Below are 15392 nucleotides of genomic sequence, written 5' to 3'. Positions count from 1 at the left end.
TTGCAGATTTATTTCTGCAAATAGGAAAACACAAACCATTTCAAATTTCAAAGTATTTTTCCTCACTCTTGACATATACTTTAACATTGAACTAGTTTCAGTCCCCACTGACTGTATCCTTCCAGTAGCTGGATTGTGAAAGAGAGGAGAGAGGAGAGGAAGAGAGGGAGAGCGAGGAGGGACTGTAGAAGGGCAGGCAGGCGGGGCACAAAGCACAGCATGCTGGGTAGTGGAATGGTAGTGGAATCAATGTAGTGATAAATGGAGCTAATTTCACCTGGATGCTCCAATCATTACCTTAGCTTTGTCTCTCTGAATGCACAGAGAAGTGTAGTGTAGGGAAAGTCTCAAACCAATAACTACCTCCAATCATTACCTTAGCTTTGTCTCTCTGAATCCACAGAGAAGTGTAGTGTAGGGAAAGGTTTGAACTACCTCCAATCATTACCTTAGCCTTGTCTCTCTGAATCCACAGAGAAGTGTAGTGTAGGGAAAGTCTCAAACCTATAACTACCTCCAATCATTACCTTAGCTTGGGTTCTGGCCTCTGTCTCCTCCTGTACGACCCTATGAAACCTCTCTACTAATGAGTTTTAAACATGGATGTATAGTGCATTGTACTGTATGACCAGTCGTATAGCCAGCCTGGGAGTGTTGGGCTAGTCTCACACTATGCATCTGTCCTCTCCTTTCCTCTCTAGTCTTCTCCTGTCCTCTCCTGTCCTCTCTCACTCTTTCCTTTTCAATTTCTTCTTTCTAATTATTTTCCCACTCGGCACACACTGGTTGAATCGCCATTTCAATAAAATTACGTTGAACCAATGTGGAATAAGCGTAGAATTGAAAATGAAGATGGCGCTGCAGTGGATAGCTGCCGTTTTACTGGCTCCTGACCAATTTATTTACGCTGATCTTAACTTTTTTTCATATAATATTTCCGCCATCATTTCCTATGACCGAAAACAGCTTCTGGACATCAGAACAGCGATCACTAACGATCAGCTGGCAAGTGTCTTCACTGACATTTTCAACCTCTCCCTGACCCAGTTTCAAGCAGACCACCATAGTTCCTGTGTGCCCTCCAAGCTAAGGTTGGCACAATAGTGCCCTCCAAGCTCATCACTAAGCTAAGGACCCTGGGACTAAACACCTCCCTCTGCAACTGGATCCTGGACTTCCTGACGGGAAGCCCCCACGTGGTGACGCTAGGCAGCAAGACATCCATCACTCTAACCCTCAACACGGGGGACCCTCAGGGGTGCACGCTTCGTCCCCTCCTGTACTCCCTGTTCACCAACAACTGCGTGGCCGTGCACGACTCCAACACCATCATTACGACAGCCTATAGGGAGGAGGTCAGTGACCTGGCAGTGTGGTGCCAGGACAACAACTTCTCCCTCAATGTGAGCAAGACAAAGGAGCTGATCGTGGACAACAGGAAATGGAAGCCAAGCACACCCCCATACACATCAACAAGACTGCACTAACTCTTTTGACTCATCACATACGCCGCTGCTACAGTTTATTATCATCCTGTTGCCTAGTCACTTTATCCCTACCTATATGTACATATCTACCTCAATGTACAATGGTACCCCGTGTACATAGCCAAGTTATCGTTTCTCAGTGTGTATGTACCCAGCTAGGACTGAGACCCACAGTATAGACAGTATAACTGTGGTTTTAGTTTGGGTCTCCTGTAAGACTATGTTTGCCCACTGCGCTAAAGCCTAGGCATTCTCTCGGAGAGCTAACACCAGACTTCAGGTCTCAAGCAACTCCTGGGAAACACTGAATCATGGGTCAGTGATTAAAACAGCTAAAGTACTGTACAGTCAGGAATCCTTTAAGTGATCGATCTCATTTGAGTATCTGGAACATATAACACATGTTAAATATGTTTTCATACCACACTAGATGTTGTTCTAAGTACATTTTAGCAAGTATCATTGAAATGGGGGAAACTTTGGAACCATTGATAGAAATTGAAAACAGATGTCAGTCCAGTGCGTTCTGAACACCTTATTGGAGGCCAAGGGATACAGCCAGGCGTTAGAGTAGGGCTATGTCCCAAATGGCTACCTATTCCCTATTTAGTGCAATACTTCGACCATGGGCCCTGGTCAAAAGTAGTGCACTATATAGGGAATAGAGTGCCATCTGGGACACAGCCTTATTTCTGGATCAGACCTTTACTTTACCACAGCTGGAGAGGAATGTACTGTACTGTATGGAAAGGAACTCTAATGTACAGTTTATATATGGAATGGAACTCAATGTACTGTATTTTGTTTCTATATGGGAGCTAACTGAAGACCTGGGAGAAACCTCTCACCTGTCACTTCCTTCCTATAATGGTTTTATCCTTGTGGGAGGTTCAGTAAAAGTACTGAGGTGCTGTGGGAAGATATTTGATTTAACATGACCCCTGGTGTGGTATTGTATGGATAGAGCAATAATGATGATGTAAAAATAGTTAATTGACCAAACCATCCATGGAGGAAATAGTTCAAATGCTTTCCTGCCTTGATATACACTCTACTGCAGCCATAGTAAGACCTGGCTTATGACAGTGAAACACAGCTGAAATGCCAATTGATTTAACTTATTTTATATTGCTGAGGTTGAATGAATATTAGTGAACATCAATGGAAAACAAACTGAAACTTTGACATGGAAAAGATGTGTTAGTATCACACGCATGAACATGACAAAACGCAAATGAGGACATTTTCAAAATGTCTTTATTGATCAACAAGATGGATCCAGGCTCCATAGATACAACACAATGTAGAGAATGATGCTCAGCATGTATGCAAGATGGAAAATAGTATACAAAAGATGGTTAATGTGTTTCATTATGTTTCCTATTTAACTTAATAAGACCCTTCCCCAAATGTAATGACATGAATACAGGAATATTAAGACACAGCATAGTGTTTGTGTGTATGGGGGGGGGGGGCAGTCCCCTTGATACACACATATACAATGAAACAGCATACATCTGACTCAGTACACACACACACACACATACACACACACACACGTCCTGTGGTTATCACTGTTAACCCATCCACTCTCTGTCTGGTACACAAGGTGATAACAGGTGTGGACGATGGTGAGAAGAGGTAAGAGGATGGTTGAACAATTATTTATATTTCTTAGCTATTCCAGAAAACAGAGGATCAACCTGTATTTCCAACCCGCTTCCAATCGCAGGTGTATTACAGTGAAACATAAATAACCTTCACCTTTTCAATTTCTTGATCCCTCCTTTCTTTCCTCCCTCCATACCACCAGACCTTGTAAGCTATGGGAACGTACCAAATGGCACCCTATTCCCTTTATAGTGTCCTACTTTTGACCAGAGCCCACAGAGCACTATAAAGGGAAAACAGTACCATTTGGGATGCATCCTATACACCACTGTGTATGGGTGACTCCTTGACCCTGTGACCTTTTAGTAGCGACCCTGGTCTCAGCAGAGTGGCTGCTGGGATACATTACATTAACAACCACCAGGATGATATGTGCTTTCCATTTACCTACAGCCATTAAACACTGCACCGTAACGACTTGTGTTAAATGAAAATGTATTACTCTTGTTCACGTTGTAATCACTCAAGTTTAAGTCAATGACAGAATAGGAAGAAGAAGAAAAAAACTACGGAAAGAGAAACAGCACCATAAAACTAGCCCTGCACGGCCACAGCTCCAGCCCTGGCTAGTGTTCTGTAGGTTCGGTTAGCACCAATGTTTCAGCCTGCCTCCCAGAGCGACACGTCTCCAAGGGATAGTCCAGGCTCCAGTCTCGAGCTACAGAACCAGATACAGACGTAGATACACACACACTGTCTGACATGTAGACAGAGACCCAGACATATATTTGTGAATAAGCACACAGTCAGTGGTAAGTAATGGTAGAGCGTTAAAAGGCAGACAGGCAGGCAGCAAACACGCCCGCACACACACACACAGGCATTTGAAAAGAAACAGGAGTGTATTTGCATCACTGGGTAAGTGGTAAAAAGTGCAAACAGAAGAAAGAAAGCCCTAGAAGAAAGCCATGGCTGGATTGTGCTCTAAACATAACTGTAACCATTATGCCATTGTCTAAGTCAGACTCACAGCACAGACGCCATTTTGCAGCTGAGTTGTATTGTGACAGGGGAACAGTGAACTCTCTAGCCACAGAAGGGCTATCGTCTTACTACCGTATGTGTGTTCATGACCACAACCAAAGCCCAAGTAAGTGAACTGGGTCGACCTCTTTGTTGATGGCAGTTAGTTACCGTCTGGACTGGAGTGCAGTGGCAGTAGAATAAACACTACTGTCTGGCGTCTGCCCTTGTAGCCTGCTATCCAGCATGTTTTTAAATGATGAAAAACAGCTGTAAAATTCACAGAGTGGGCCTTTAAATGCCTGCATATCTTTAAAAGGTCTGATTTTTATCATGTGACTTAATGTGACACATAATACCAGTTAGAAGGATGTTGAGCTTTCAGTCTTGGTATTTCCCACATAAACATCAACATGGTTTAACTCTGAAATATAAATGTTGTCATTTTTCCTTTTGTGGTCAGATTAGACTAAGGAAATCCCCCTAGAGTTTGGAGAATATATTTAGAGTTTGTTTTATTTGTCCAGGCTGCGGTATACTTGCTGAGTGTCTGGTAAATAAGGTTTAAGTACATGTCTATTGAGAGCACTGTACTGTCTGACATCACAAACCAATTGAGTTGTTTTCTACACATCAGACACGTGTGAGTTAATCTCTTCTGAGAGAAATGGATTGCGAGCAGAAGTAGTTTTGATTTGGTGAGGATTTACCATTAAGAACACAGCAAGGGGCAAGGGGAGAGCTTACACACATAGCTAAAACCTGTGAAATCCCACCTCACACCCCCATAGCAAAACTATTCACATAACACACCCTTACTCCACAACTTCATTGGGTATATCATGTATATATAAATATAAACAATGAGTTTCAAGGCATCATTTTTTAATCATATACTGATCAATTTATTAATTCTGTCAGGACATTTTCCATTGTCCCAATCTGTCTTACACGAAGAAGGAAGAAGGATGTCGCATTTGTTTTTGCAAAAAGAAAGAAAGTAGAAACCATTATCATGAAACAGACACACATTCAAACACTGCTCACCATGAAGCAACGACACTAGTAACTTTTTTAGGATTCGGTGACCAAATCAAATCAAAGTTTCCTCTGGCCAACCTAACCTAACTCGCCAATTACCAAGAAATGACCTAAACGCCTGCTTCCTATAGCTCAGGTGAGATATTTTCCATTTCAATCGTGAGGTTCCAATGACTCTTTTGTTTTTATAGTACCAGAAAGGGAACCCGCAGCCATGAAACATAAACAAATAGATGCAAACAAGGTATATTCAAGAGTTTGAGCATCGTCATCAAGTCCTTCCGTAAGCTTTGGGCAGAACCACTGGTCAAGCTGCATGCCACATGGTGTGTTCTATTCGCATACAAGGAACCTGCAGGTATGTTCCACCGAACTGTAACTGCAACCTGTTTTCAAGCACTGGAGGAACAAACTGCTGTATCTGTGAATCCGGTTTGTCCATATTGTTTGTTTTCACTTCTTCTGTTTTATTTTCGTAGAGGTTTTCTGAGCAGTCCAAAGTGGATGTAGATGCTTGCATGCACTTGGACACAGGAGAAGACACTGCATTGTCTTAACTGACGTCACTCTCACTCCTATTGGTCCTCGGTCGAGAGACAAGTGCATCATGGGTAGTAGGCGTCTGTGACTTAAGTAGAACTCTCTCAACAAGGCAGTCAAGAAGATTAAACACGGTCTGTCCGCACGTTTACAAAGACCATACAATTATTTTGGGATGCAAACTTAACCAATACAGAACTACCATTTCAGAGGGGTAAGTGTCAGTTGACAGGACCAAACAATAAGCAAATCTATAGTGTAACAGCATTTTAATCTCTTTAATTTATCAGTCTTTGCTATCAAACTGATATATATATATATATTCAAGTCAGATACCATAACAATACCATAACACTCAACTTTAGTGGCTTTTTTTTCAAGAACCTTCATCCTCCCTATTTTGACTAATATCTTAAACTCTATATACAGGCAGAATCTTTCCCCTGTTCTGGTGGTCTGGCAAACCAGCGCTGACGCCTCTGGGTAATAGAACATGGGCTGCGTCCCAAATGGCACCCTACTCCCTAGATATTATATACTACTAGTATCTAGGGAATAGGGTGTCATTTGGCATGCAACCTTGTTTAACCCATGACTATTTATCTTGGATAGCAACCAATATGGCCCCAACAGCTCTTTCAAGAAACAAGTAAACAAATAAACAAACAAAGCCGTATACAAAATAGCAAAAAACAAGAAAATGAAACACAAGAAGAACACAATTGATCTTTAATTAAGGCGATTAAAAATATTGCAAAATATTTTGGCCCCTGTTTTTGAGACAGACTGCCACAACAGTCAAAGTTTCCACTGCATAAAGGATCAAGAAGAGCAGGGAGAGAAAAAAGAAAAGAAAAGAAAAAGAAAGTGATAGCAAAAATGATTATGAAAAAAAAGCATCCTCTTTAGAGAGAAAAAAGTATTTATTTGGTTTGGGTTGTACTTTTCTTCAGGACTGTTTTAAATGGGACTGTAAAAACGTTCATTTTTGAAAAATAAATTATATTTTGAAGGAAAAAAACAATAAAAAGAGACAGGAGTTGGTAACTCGGTGGTTAACTTCAGCAACATTTGTTATTGGGGGTCTTTTGTCTTTCTGAGCGCGTGCAGTAGGGGTTAAGACCTAAGATACTGTAGATAAGAACTGGCTGTGTTCCTCTGATTGGGCGACAGCCTGATATGACAACAGGAAGATGACTGACGCAGTGCACCATGGGAAGAGTTGAAAGCCACATGAAAGTTCTTCCCCGTTTAAGAGCGGTTGCACCAGGCGCCGTCCTAAAAGGGCAGGGCTAGGAATGGGGGTTGATGGGATACAAAATAACAGTACCCTCTGTTCAATCTCAGGGTGGAGGGGTATCTAGGCAAAGGCCCCACCCTCTCCCGCCCCCATTTAAAAAGACGGGGGAGTCTTGGGAGTAGGCCTAAAATTAGATCAGATCATAGTGGAGTCACCGACGTACTGCAACCACCACCACCTCTGTCTGGATGTAATTTCCGGACCATTGATTCCATTATACTGGAGGGTATAATAAAGTCATATTGGTCCAACTAGCGGACCCCTGTGTGTCACCCAGAGACATCACACCCACTCCTGCATGGAGCGTTTGCAGTACAGTATGTGTCTGGGCGTTCCCTTCCTCTTAAACTGGAAGACGGTGTAGACCAGGACAAGAAGACAGAGCGCCAGGACACAGGGGATCACGATGGCAATGGCCTTCACTGTGTTGGCCTCATTTTCCAGCTCAATGACAATGTCGACGTCCTCCGTGGGCGGCCACTCGGGGTCGATGGGGGTCAGGTCGCAGCCCATGAAGTCCTTCAGGATGGAGCGGGGGTAACCGGGTTCGACTCGCAACCTCTGATTGTTGAACTTCCAGTACTCCTTCCCTTTGTAGAAGTAGGTGAAACCTGGAGAGAGAAAGTGATGGAGAGAAAGCGACAGAGGGGGATGAGAGAGAGAGAGAGAGAGAGAGAGAGAGAGAGAGAGATACAATTAAGTACAATCTGTTCACAGTCTAAGTCTCCTAATATGGTCTCCACATGATTCATTTGGATGTCAATCTGAGGTTGGTAAAGAACTTGTTTCCATGTAGTTTGTAATTCTCTCTTTATTCCAGGGGCCCAATATATCCCTGGGGGTTACAGGCCAGTAGAATAAAGCCCTGGCAGTGATAAAGACAAGTGCTTACTCCTCTCTGGAGGACCTGAAACACTGGACCACAAACACACTGTAAACCAGTGACATATCCCCAGCATGACAACCTGGCTAAACTCCCCATCTCTCCTCTCCTCTCCTTTCCTCTCCTCTATACCTCTCTGCATTATTCATGAATTCTTCTAAGAAAAGAGAGAGGGAAGAATAGATGAGATATGCGCTCTATTTCCAAGTGCACAGAGGAGAGGAGGAGTCCTTTAGAAGGGAAGAGAGAGAGAGAAAGAGAGACGAGAGAGAGTAAGAGTCCTAGAGAAACAGAGAGAATGGGGTTCTAAATCACATGGGCAGCTGAGTTGTTTACGGTTAGCAACCCAGGGAGTGAGAGAGCACGCGCGCGAGAGAGAGAGAGAGCAGTGTCCTGAAAGATTAATCTTGGGAAAGAAGAGAGGGAGAGACTTGGCTTTTAGTTGAGCTCTGACTGGTGTGGGCGAAAGAAGAGTTTCATTCCAAAACGCTATATATTCATTTTCCATTTACCATATCCATTTTCAGAAATGTTGGTAAATTAGCTTAAATTAGGTGACTTGTTTTCCCGACATCGTCATTACATTTACATTTCAGTCATTTAATCAGACGCTATCCAGAGCTACTCACAATTAGTACATTCATCTTAAGATAGCTGGGTGGGACCCACCACATATCGTTGCAAGTCCATTTTCTGGGCATTTTCCATGTGAAAGGACCCATGAGCACCAACGTGAGAAGTTCATAGGTGCATGTCAAATTGGGTGTCAAATGAAAGCTAAGAGCCTATATTATTGAGAAATTAAGGCATATATAAATATTTTTAACCATTTCCCATCTTATAAACTTAGAAATAAGCAAAGGTTTTGATTTCTGGTCAAAAAGATGGAAAAGGGGTATTAGACACTCTCTCTCTCTCTGCCACTCTCTCCCTGTTCTCTCTCTCTCCAGTTAATGTCACCTCTCCTGGCTCTTACTGACACCTACCATGACACCTACCACCTATCCTCTTTCCATTTACTGGAACAAGCATCCTCACCCACTGAGCACTGATCACACCGGATGTCCATTGACGTTGAAAAGAAGTTGAAATTTGCTCAGTCCGGCCTGGCCGGACCAAATCTGAACCAATCATAGACATCTATGTTTCACAAGTTTAGGCAGCACAGTAAAAAAATGTCTTATTTAGTTCACCTTTATTTAACCAGGTAGGCCAGTTGAGAACAAGTTCTCATTTACAACTGTGACTGACCAAGATAAAGCAAAGCAGTGCGGCAAAAACAACAACACAGTTACACATGGAATAAATAAATGTACAGTCAATAACACAATAGAAAGATCTGTATACAGTGTGTGCAAATGAAGTAAGGAGGTAAGGCAATAAATAGGCCAATAGTGGCGAAGTAATTACAATTTGGCAATTTACACTGGAGTGATATATGTGCAGATGAGGATGTGCAAGTAGAAATACTGGTGTGCAAAAGAGCAGAAAAACAAAAAAAATATGGGGATGAGGTAGGTAGTTGGTTGGTGTCACGTCCTGACCAGTAATAGGGGTTATTTGTTATTGTAGTTTGGTCAGGACGTGGCAGGGGGTATTTGTTTTATGTGGTTCGGGTGGTTGTGTGTTTAGTGGTGTGTTTGATTTATTATTCCGGGGTTTTGGGCACTGTTCTATGTTAATATATTTCTATGTTGAGTCTAGTTCTTTGTATTTCTATGTTTAGTTTATTGGGGGTTGAACCCTCAATTGGAGGCAGGTGTTTTCTCGTTGCCTCTGATTGAGGGTTCTATAAATAGGTATGTGTTTGTTTTAGTATTTGTGGGAGATTGTGCTGTGTATAGCTTTGTGCCTTACCGGCCTGTTATTAGTCGTTGTGTTTTTTGTGTACATGTTGTTTTGGTTCACCTTCTTATCCATTTAATAAAAAGAAGATGAGTGCACATTTCCCTGCTGCGTCTTGGTCCACTTTACCCTACGACAACTGTGACAGTTGGATGGGCTATTTACAGATGGGCTGTGTACAGCTGCAACGATCGGTAAGCTGCTCTGACAGCTGACGCTTATAGTTAGTGAGGGAGATATAAGTCTCCAACTTCAGTGATTTTTGCAATTCGTTCCAGTCATTGGCAGCAGAGAACGGGAAGGAAAGGTGGCCAAAGGAGGTGTTGGCTTTGGGGATGACCAGGGAAATATACCTGCTGGAGCGCGTGCTACCGGTGGGTGTTGCTATGGTGACCAGTGAGCGGAGATAAGGCAGAGCTTTACCTAGCAAAGACTTATAGATGACCTGGAGCCAGTGGGTTTGGCAACGAATATGTAGCGAGGACCAGCCAACGATAGCATACAGGTCGCAGTGGTGGGTAGTATATGGGGCTTTGGTGACAAAACGGATGACACTGTGATAGACTGCATCCAATTGGCTGAGTAGAGTGTAGGAGGCTATTTTGTAAATGACATTGCCGAAGTCAAGAATCGGTAGGATAGTCAGTTTTAGGAGGGTATGTTTGGCAGCATGAGTGAAGGAGGCTTTGTTGCAAAATAGGAAGCCGATTCTAGATTTCACTTTGGATTGGAGATGCTTAATGTGAGTCTGGAAGGAGAGTTTACAGTCTAGCCAGACACCTAGGTATTTGTAGTCCAGAGTAGTGATACTAGTCGGGTGGGTGGGTGCGGGCAGAGATCGGTTGAAGAGCATGCATTTCGTTTTGCTAGCATTTAAGAGCAGTTGGAGGCCACGGATGGAGTGTTGTATGGTGTTGAAGCTCGTTTGGAGGTTTGTTAACACAGTGTCCAAAGAAGGACCAGATGTATACAGAATGGTGTCGTCTGCGTAGAGGTGGATCAAAGAATCACCCGCAGCAAGGGCGACATCATTGATATACAGAGAAAAGAGTCGTTCCGAGAATTGAACCCTGTGGCACCCTCAGAGACTGCCAGAGGTCCGAACAACAGGCCCTCCGATTTGACACACTGAACTCTATCTGAGAAGTAGTTAGTGAACCAAGCGAGGCAGTCATTAGAGAAACCAAGGCTGTTGAGTCTGCCGATAAGAATACGGTCGAAAGCCTTGGCCAGGTTGATGAAGACGGCTGCACAGTACTGTCTTTTATCGATGGCGGTTATGATATCGTTTAGGACCTTGAGCGTGGCTGAGGTGCACACGTGACCAGCTCGGAAACCAGATTGCAAAGCGGAGAAGGTACGGTGGGATTCGAAATGGTCGGTGTTCACATGGCTTTCGAAGACTTTAGAAAGGCAGGGCAGGATGGATATAGGTCTGTAACAGTTTGGGTCTAGAGTGTCTCCCCCTTCGAAGAGGGGGATGACTGCGGCCGCTTCCCAATCTTTAGGAATCTCAGACGATACGAATGAGAGGTTGAACAGACTAGTAATAGGGGTTGCAACAATGGCAGCGGATAATTTTTGGAAGAGAGGGTCCAGATTATCTAGCCCAGCTGATTTGTAGGGATCCATATTTTGCAGCTCTTTCAGAACATCAGCTGTCTGGATTTGGATGAAGGAGCGGGGGGGGGGCTTGGGCCAGTTGCTGCAGAGCTGTTGGCCGGGGTTGGGGTAGCCAGGTGGAAAGCATGGCCAGCCATAGAGAAATGCTTATTGAAACTCTCATTTATCGTGGATTTATCAGTGGTGACAGTGTCTCCTAGTCTCAGTGCAGTGGGCAGCTGGGAGGTGGTGCTCTTATTCTCCATGGACTTTACAGTGTCCCAAAACTTTTTGGAATTAGTGCTGCAGGATGCAAATTTCGATGCTAGTGCAGTACGTCACAGGGTGTTTTTGTGCTGGTCAAGGGCAGTCAAGTCTGGAGTGAACCAAGGGCTATATCTGTTCTTTGTTCTACAATCCACTTCACCTAATGTAGGTCAATAACCAAAATACATTTTTCAAACTAAAGGTGTCATGTCATAGCTGACACCCCAGTCTTTATGCAGACATCTTTGAATCTTAATTCAGAGCAGATATTTAACATTGTTTTAGGAAAATGTGGTCACATAAAAACCTGATAAAGAGTTTACCATCATTCCGTTACAAACTTCACATCTGCACAGTTTTCCAGTAAATGTCCTTTTGTAAAATGTTCAGTGTAAAATGTTCAAAATTGTCCTTGTGCATAGAGTTGTATGGTTTGTTAAACTTTGAAATCAATGGTTTTTGTTTGGCATACATTTTAAAGTGAAAAATCTAAATCAAAGCTCAATTCCGTTATCGTGGAATTTACCTTCCCTCAATAAAGCAGTTATCAGCTAAGTCAGTGCTGGTATGAAAATACCATGGTACCAGACGTTTACCTAGGTTCAGACGTTTACCATGGTACCAGACGTCTACCTGGGTTTCAGACGTTTACCATGGTACCAGACATTTACCCGGGTTTCAGACGTTTACCATGGTACCAGACGTTTACCTGGGTTTCAGACATTTACCTGGGTTTCAGACGTTTACCTGGGTTCAGACGTTTACCATGGTACCAGACGTTTACCCGGGTTTCAGACGTTTACCATGGTACCAGACGTTTACCTGGGTTTCAGACGTTTACCTGGGTTTCAGACGTTTACCATGGTACCAGACGTTTACCTGGGTTCAGACGTTTACCATGGTACCAGACGTTTACCCGGGTTTCAGACGTTTACCATGGTACCAGACGTTTACCTGGGTTTCAGACGTTTTCAGAAGATGGGCAGGGACTCTGCTGTCTGAGCTTCAGGGGGAAGCTGGTTCCACCATTGGGGTGCCAGGACAGAGAAGAGTTTTGACTGGGCTGAGTGGGAGCAGTCCTCCAGTAGGGTTGGGAGTGCCAAGAGACCAGAGGTGGCAGAACGGAGTACTCGGTTTTGGGTGTAGGGTTTGAGCATAGGGACGGGGACAGATGGCATGAGTGTGCTCCACCTCCCAACCTGGCCTGTTTTTTTTCCCATAGAGGCACTGCCAGGTCCGCTCAAACCCCGCCCTGCTGGCCATTACCAACCAATAGGAGCCATTCTCAGGCTTTTTGTACAATCCACTTGTCTAATAAGTCTAGCCCGCAGGCCTGACAAAAAAAAAATAGAAACCTCATCTTTCCCACCCTCTGTGCAGACCAACTGGCCTCAACCTGATTGGGCAGCAGACTGTGGTATTTTGTTTTCTGCTTCCCTGTCATATTCCAACTGGGTCTTACAATATACTGTCAAAACATGACTACTAAATCATAGCTTATTGTAGCTACAAGGTATTAAAATGTGTAGTTACGAGGCTGAAGTAAAGGCTATGTTTGGTATACACTATGTGAGTGTTACTGTCTAGCGGATGGAAGGAGAGGATTAATAGATAGGGAGACGTGAGTGTCATTATGTTACTGTCTAGTAATAATGGTATTATGGGATAGATAGGTGGACATACCATTGGCTTTGTCTACGAAGGCTCCTTGTGGAGAGTCTGGAACGCCCTTCCAGACAGTGATGGATTTAGGGTAGCCTGGGTCCATTGTCCTCATGTCCTCATTGTAGCGCCAGTACCTGGACAGACAGCCATGGGGATTAGGGTGTGGGATAATCAGACATCAAAACACACATCTCACAATTTCATAGGCATCCCAGTCCCAATACATTAGAAACACACACACACACACACACACATGAACTGACACACACACACCCCCAATTCCCCACGAAGGCACACACACACACACACACACAGCTCAGCTCAGTGTACACACCTGTCCCCTTTGAAGAAGTATGTCTTGGCTACGTCCTCCCACCAGACGGCGGTCTCGATGCTCTGGGTTGGCATGCCGTGGCCGAACATAGAGATGTCCTGGGGGTAGCCGGGCTGGAGCATGGTGTCCTTGAACACCCAGAACTGCTTCCCTGGAAGAGACACAAGGACAACAGGGCTCAGAGGGACTGCTGGGACATTACACGTCTCAAATGGCACCCTACTTCCTTTATAGTGCACTACTTTTGCCATAGGGCTCTGGTCAAAAGTATTGGACTATATAAGGAATAGGGTGCAATTTGGGACGCATCCACTCACTCACCAGCACTGAGGGTATTTAACCCAGGGATGACATTTGGTTGGCCAGGAGGGTTTACTAAAACCTGGGGATGACATTTGGTTGGCCAGGCAGGGTAACTATAATCCAGTCTGCCTAATGTGAGCCATACCAAATCAGTTTCAGAACCCCAAGGTGTACAGTATCTGAAGCTGTAGTGTTGCTAGACTACTACATCACTAGAGATCATGAATGTTACAGTACAGTGAGGTTGTTAGAGTCATATCACATTGCACAAGAGTTGCAGCATTTTAAATTTTGGTTATATATAACCACATGATAATATGTTAGGTGCAATAGTCACATTATCATTGAACAGAACATTCTCTCTGGAACAATCAATAATCACAAAATGCTGGTTCAGTAGGGAACTACAATATCTAAGCATTAGTCTAATATTTGCACGTTTCAGCCTCATATTTGGTAGAGTTCATGATGCCGTTGACCTTAACAATGGCCCCAGGACCAGTGGACGTAAAAAAGCCCCAGAAAATCAAAGATCCACCACCGTATTTTAAAGTAGGCATGAGGTTTGTTTTTGCATACTTGTATGCATCCTTATTTTGAGGCCAAACCCACCACTGGTGTGCGTGGCCAAAGAGCTCTATTTCCACCTCATCTGGCCATAGCACCGGTTCCAATCAAAGTGTCAATGGTTTAAGCAAACTCCAGGCATGTACATATGGTGGTTGCTCTAAATAAAGTATTTTTTTTATGGCAACACTTCCAAATAGCCTACTGGCATGGAGTTGGCATCTAATTGTAGATTTGGAGACTTGTTGACCCCAAGATAAAACCAAGTTCTGTAATTCTCCAACTGTGGCCCTTGGTCTTTTCTTTGCCTCCCGAACCATCTTCCTCACTGCTAGTGGGGACAAGATACACTTGAGTCTTCTACCAGGAAAGTTTACCACTGTTCAAGTAGTATTCAACTTGTTCATTGTTGCCTAATTGTGGTAAGTGGCATATTTGTTTTTTCAGTTGTTGATTTTCTACCTCTCACAAACCAAGAGGCAGTCCCAAATGGCACCCAATTCCCTAAAAGGTGCTCTACACGTGACCACGGCTCAGGGATAGGGTGCCATTTGGGACAATGCGTTAAGAGTCTAGATGCCAGGGCCTGTATTCAAGAAGTGTCTCAAAGCAGGAGTGCTGTCCATATAGTGTTATTCATTATGATCAGGTTCGAGAAGTGCAAAGCCGAGACTTGAGGAAGTGATGTCTTGTGTGAGGAATGGAGGGAGGAGGAGGGAGGTAGAGAGGGATGGAGAGAGTGGAGGGGGGAGTAGAGAGTTATGGAGGGAGGTAGAGAGGGATGGAGAAAGAGGAGGGAGGTAGAGAGGGATGGAGAGAGTGGAGGGGGGAGTAGAGAGTTATGGAGGGAGTTATGGAGGGAGGTAGAGAGGGATGGAGAGAGCGAAGGGAGGAGGAGGGAATTATGGAGGGAGTTATGGAGGG

At 43.9% G+C, this 15392-nt stretch overlaps 1 protein-coding gene across 1 annotated transcript in view; it reads right to left on the bottom strand.

The window, feature by feature from the left end:
- Nucleotides 1–2726: 2726 nt before the first annotated feature.
- LOC106578526 (matrix metalloproteinase-16) overlaps nt 2727–15392 on the bottom strand; it is a 75984-nt gene continuing 63318 nt past the window's right edge. The window contains 3 exon segments of the mRNA XM_014157432.2: nt 2727–7613; nt 13283–13398; nt 13599–13749. Of these exon segments, the coding sequence (XP_014012907.2) occupies nt 7285–7613; nt 13283–13398; nt 13599–13749 (596 nt within the window). The 3' untranslated portion in view covers nt 2727–7284.

Source organism: Salmo salar, chromosome ssa19, assembly GCF_905237065.1.
Source record: "Salmo salar chromosome ssa19, Ssal_v3.1, whole genome shotgun sequence".
In the NCBI taxonomy this organism is placed as follows: domain Eukaryota; kingdom Metazoa; phylum Chordata; class Actinopteri; order Salmoniformes; family Salmonidae; genus Salmo; species Salmo salar.
This window is presented reverse-complemented; position numbering and strand designations above follow the sequence as displayed.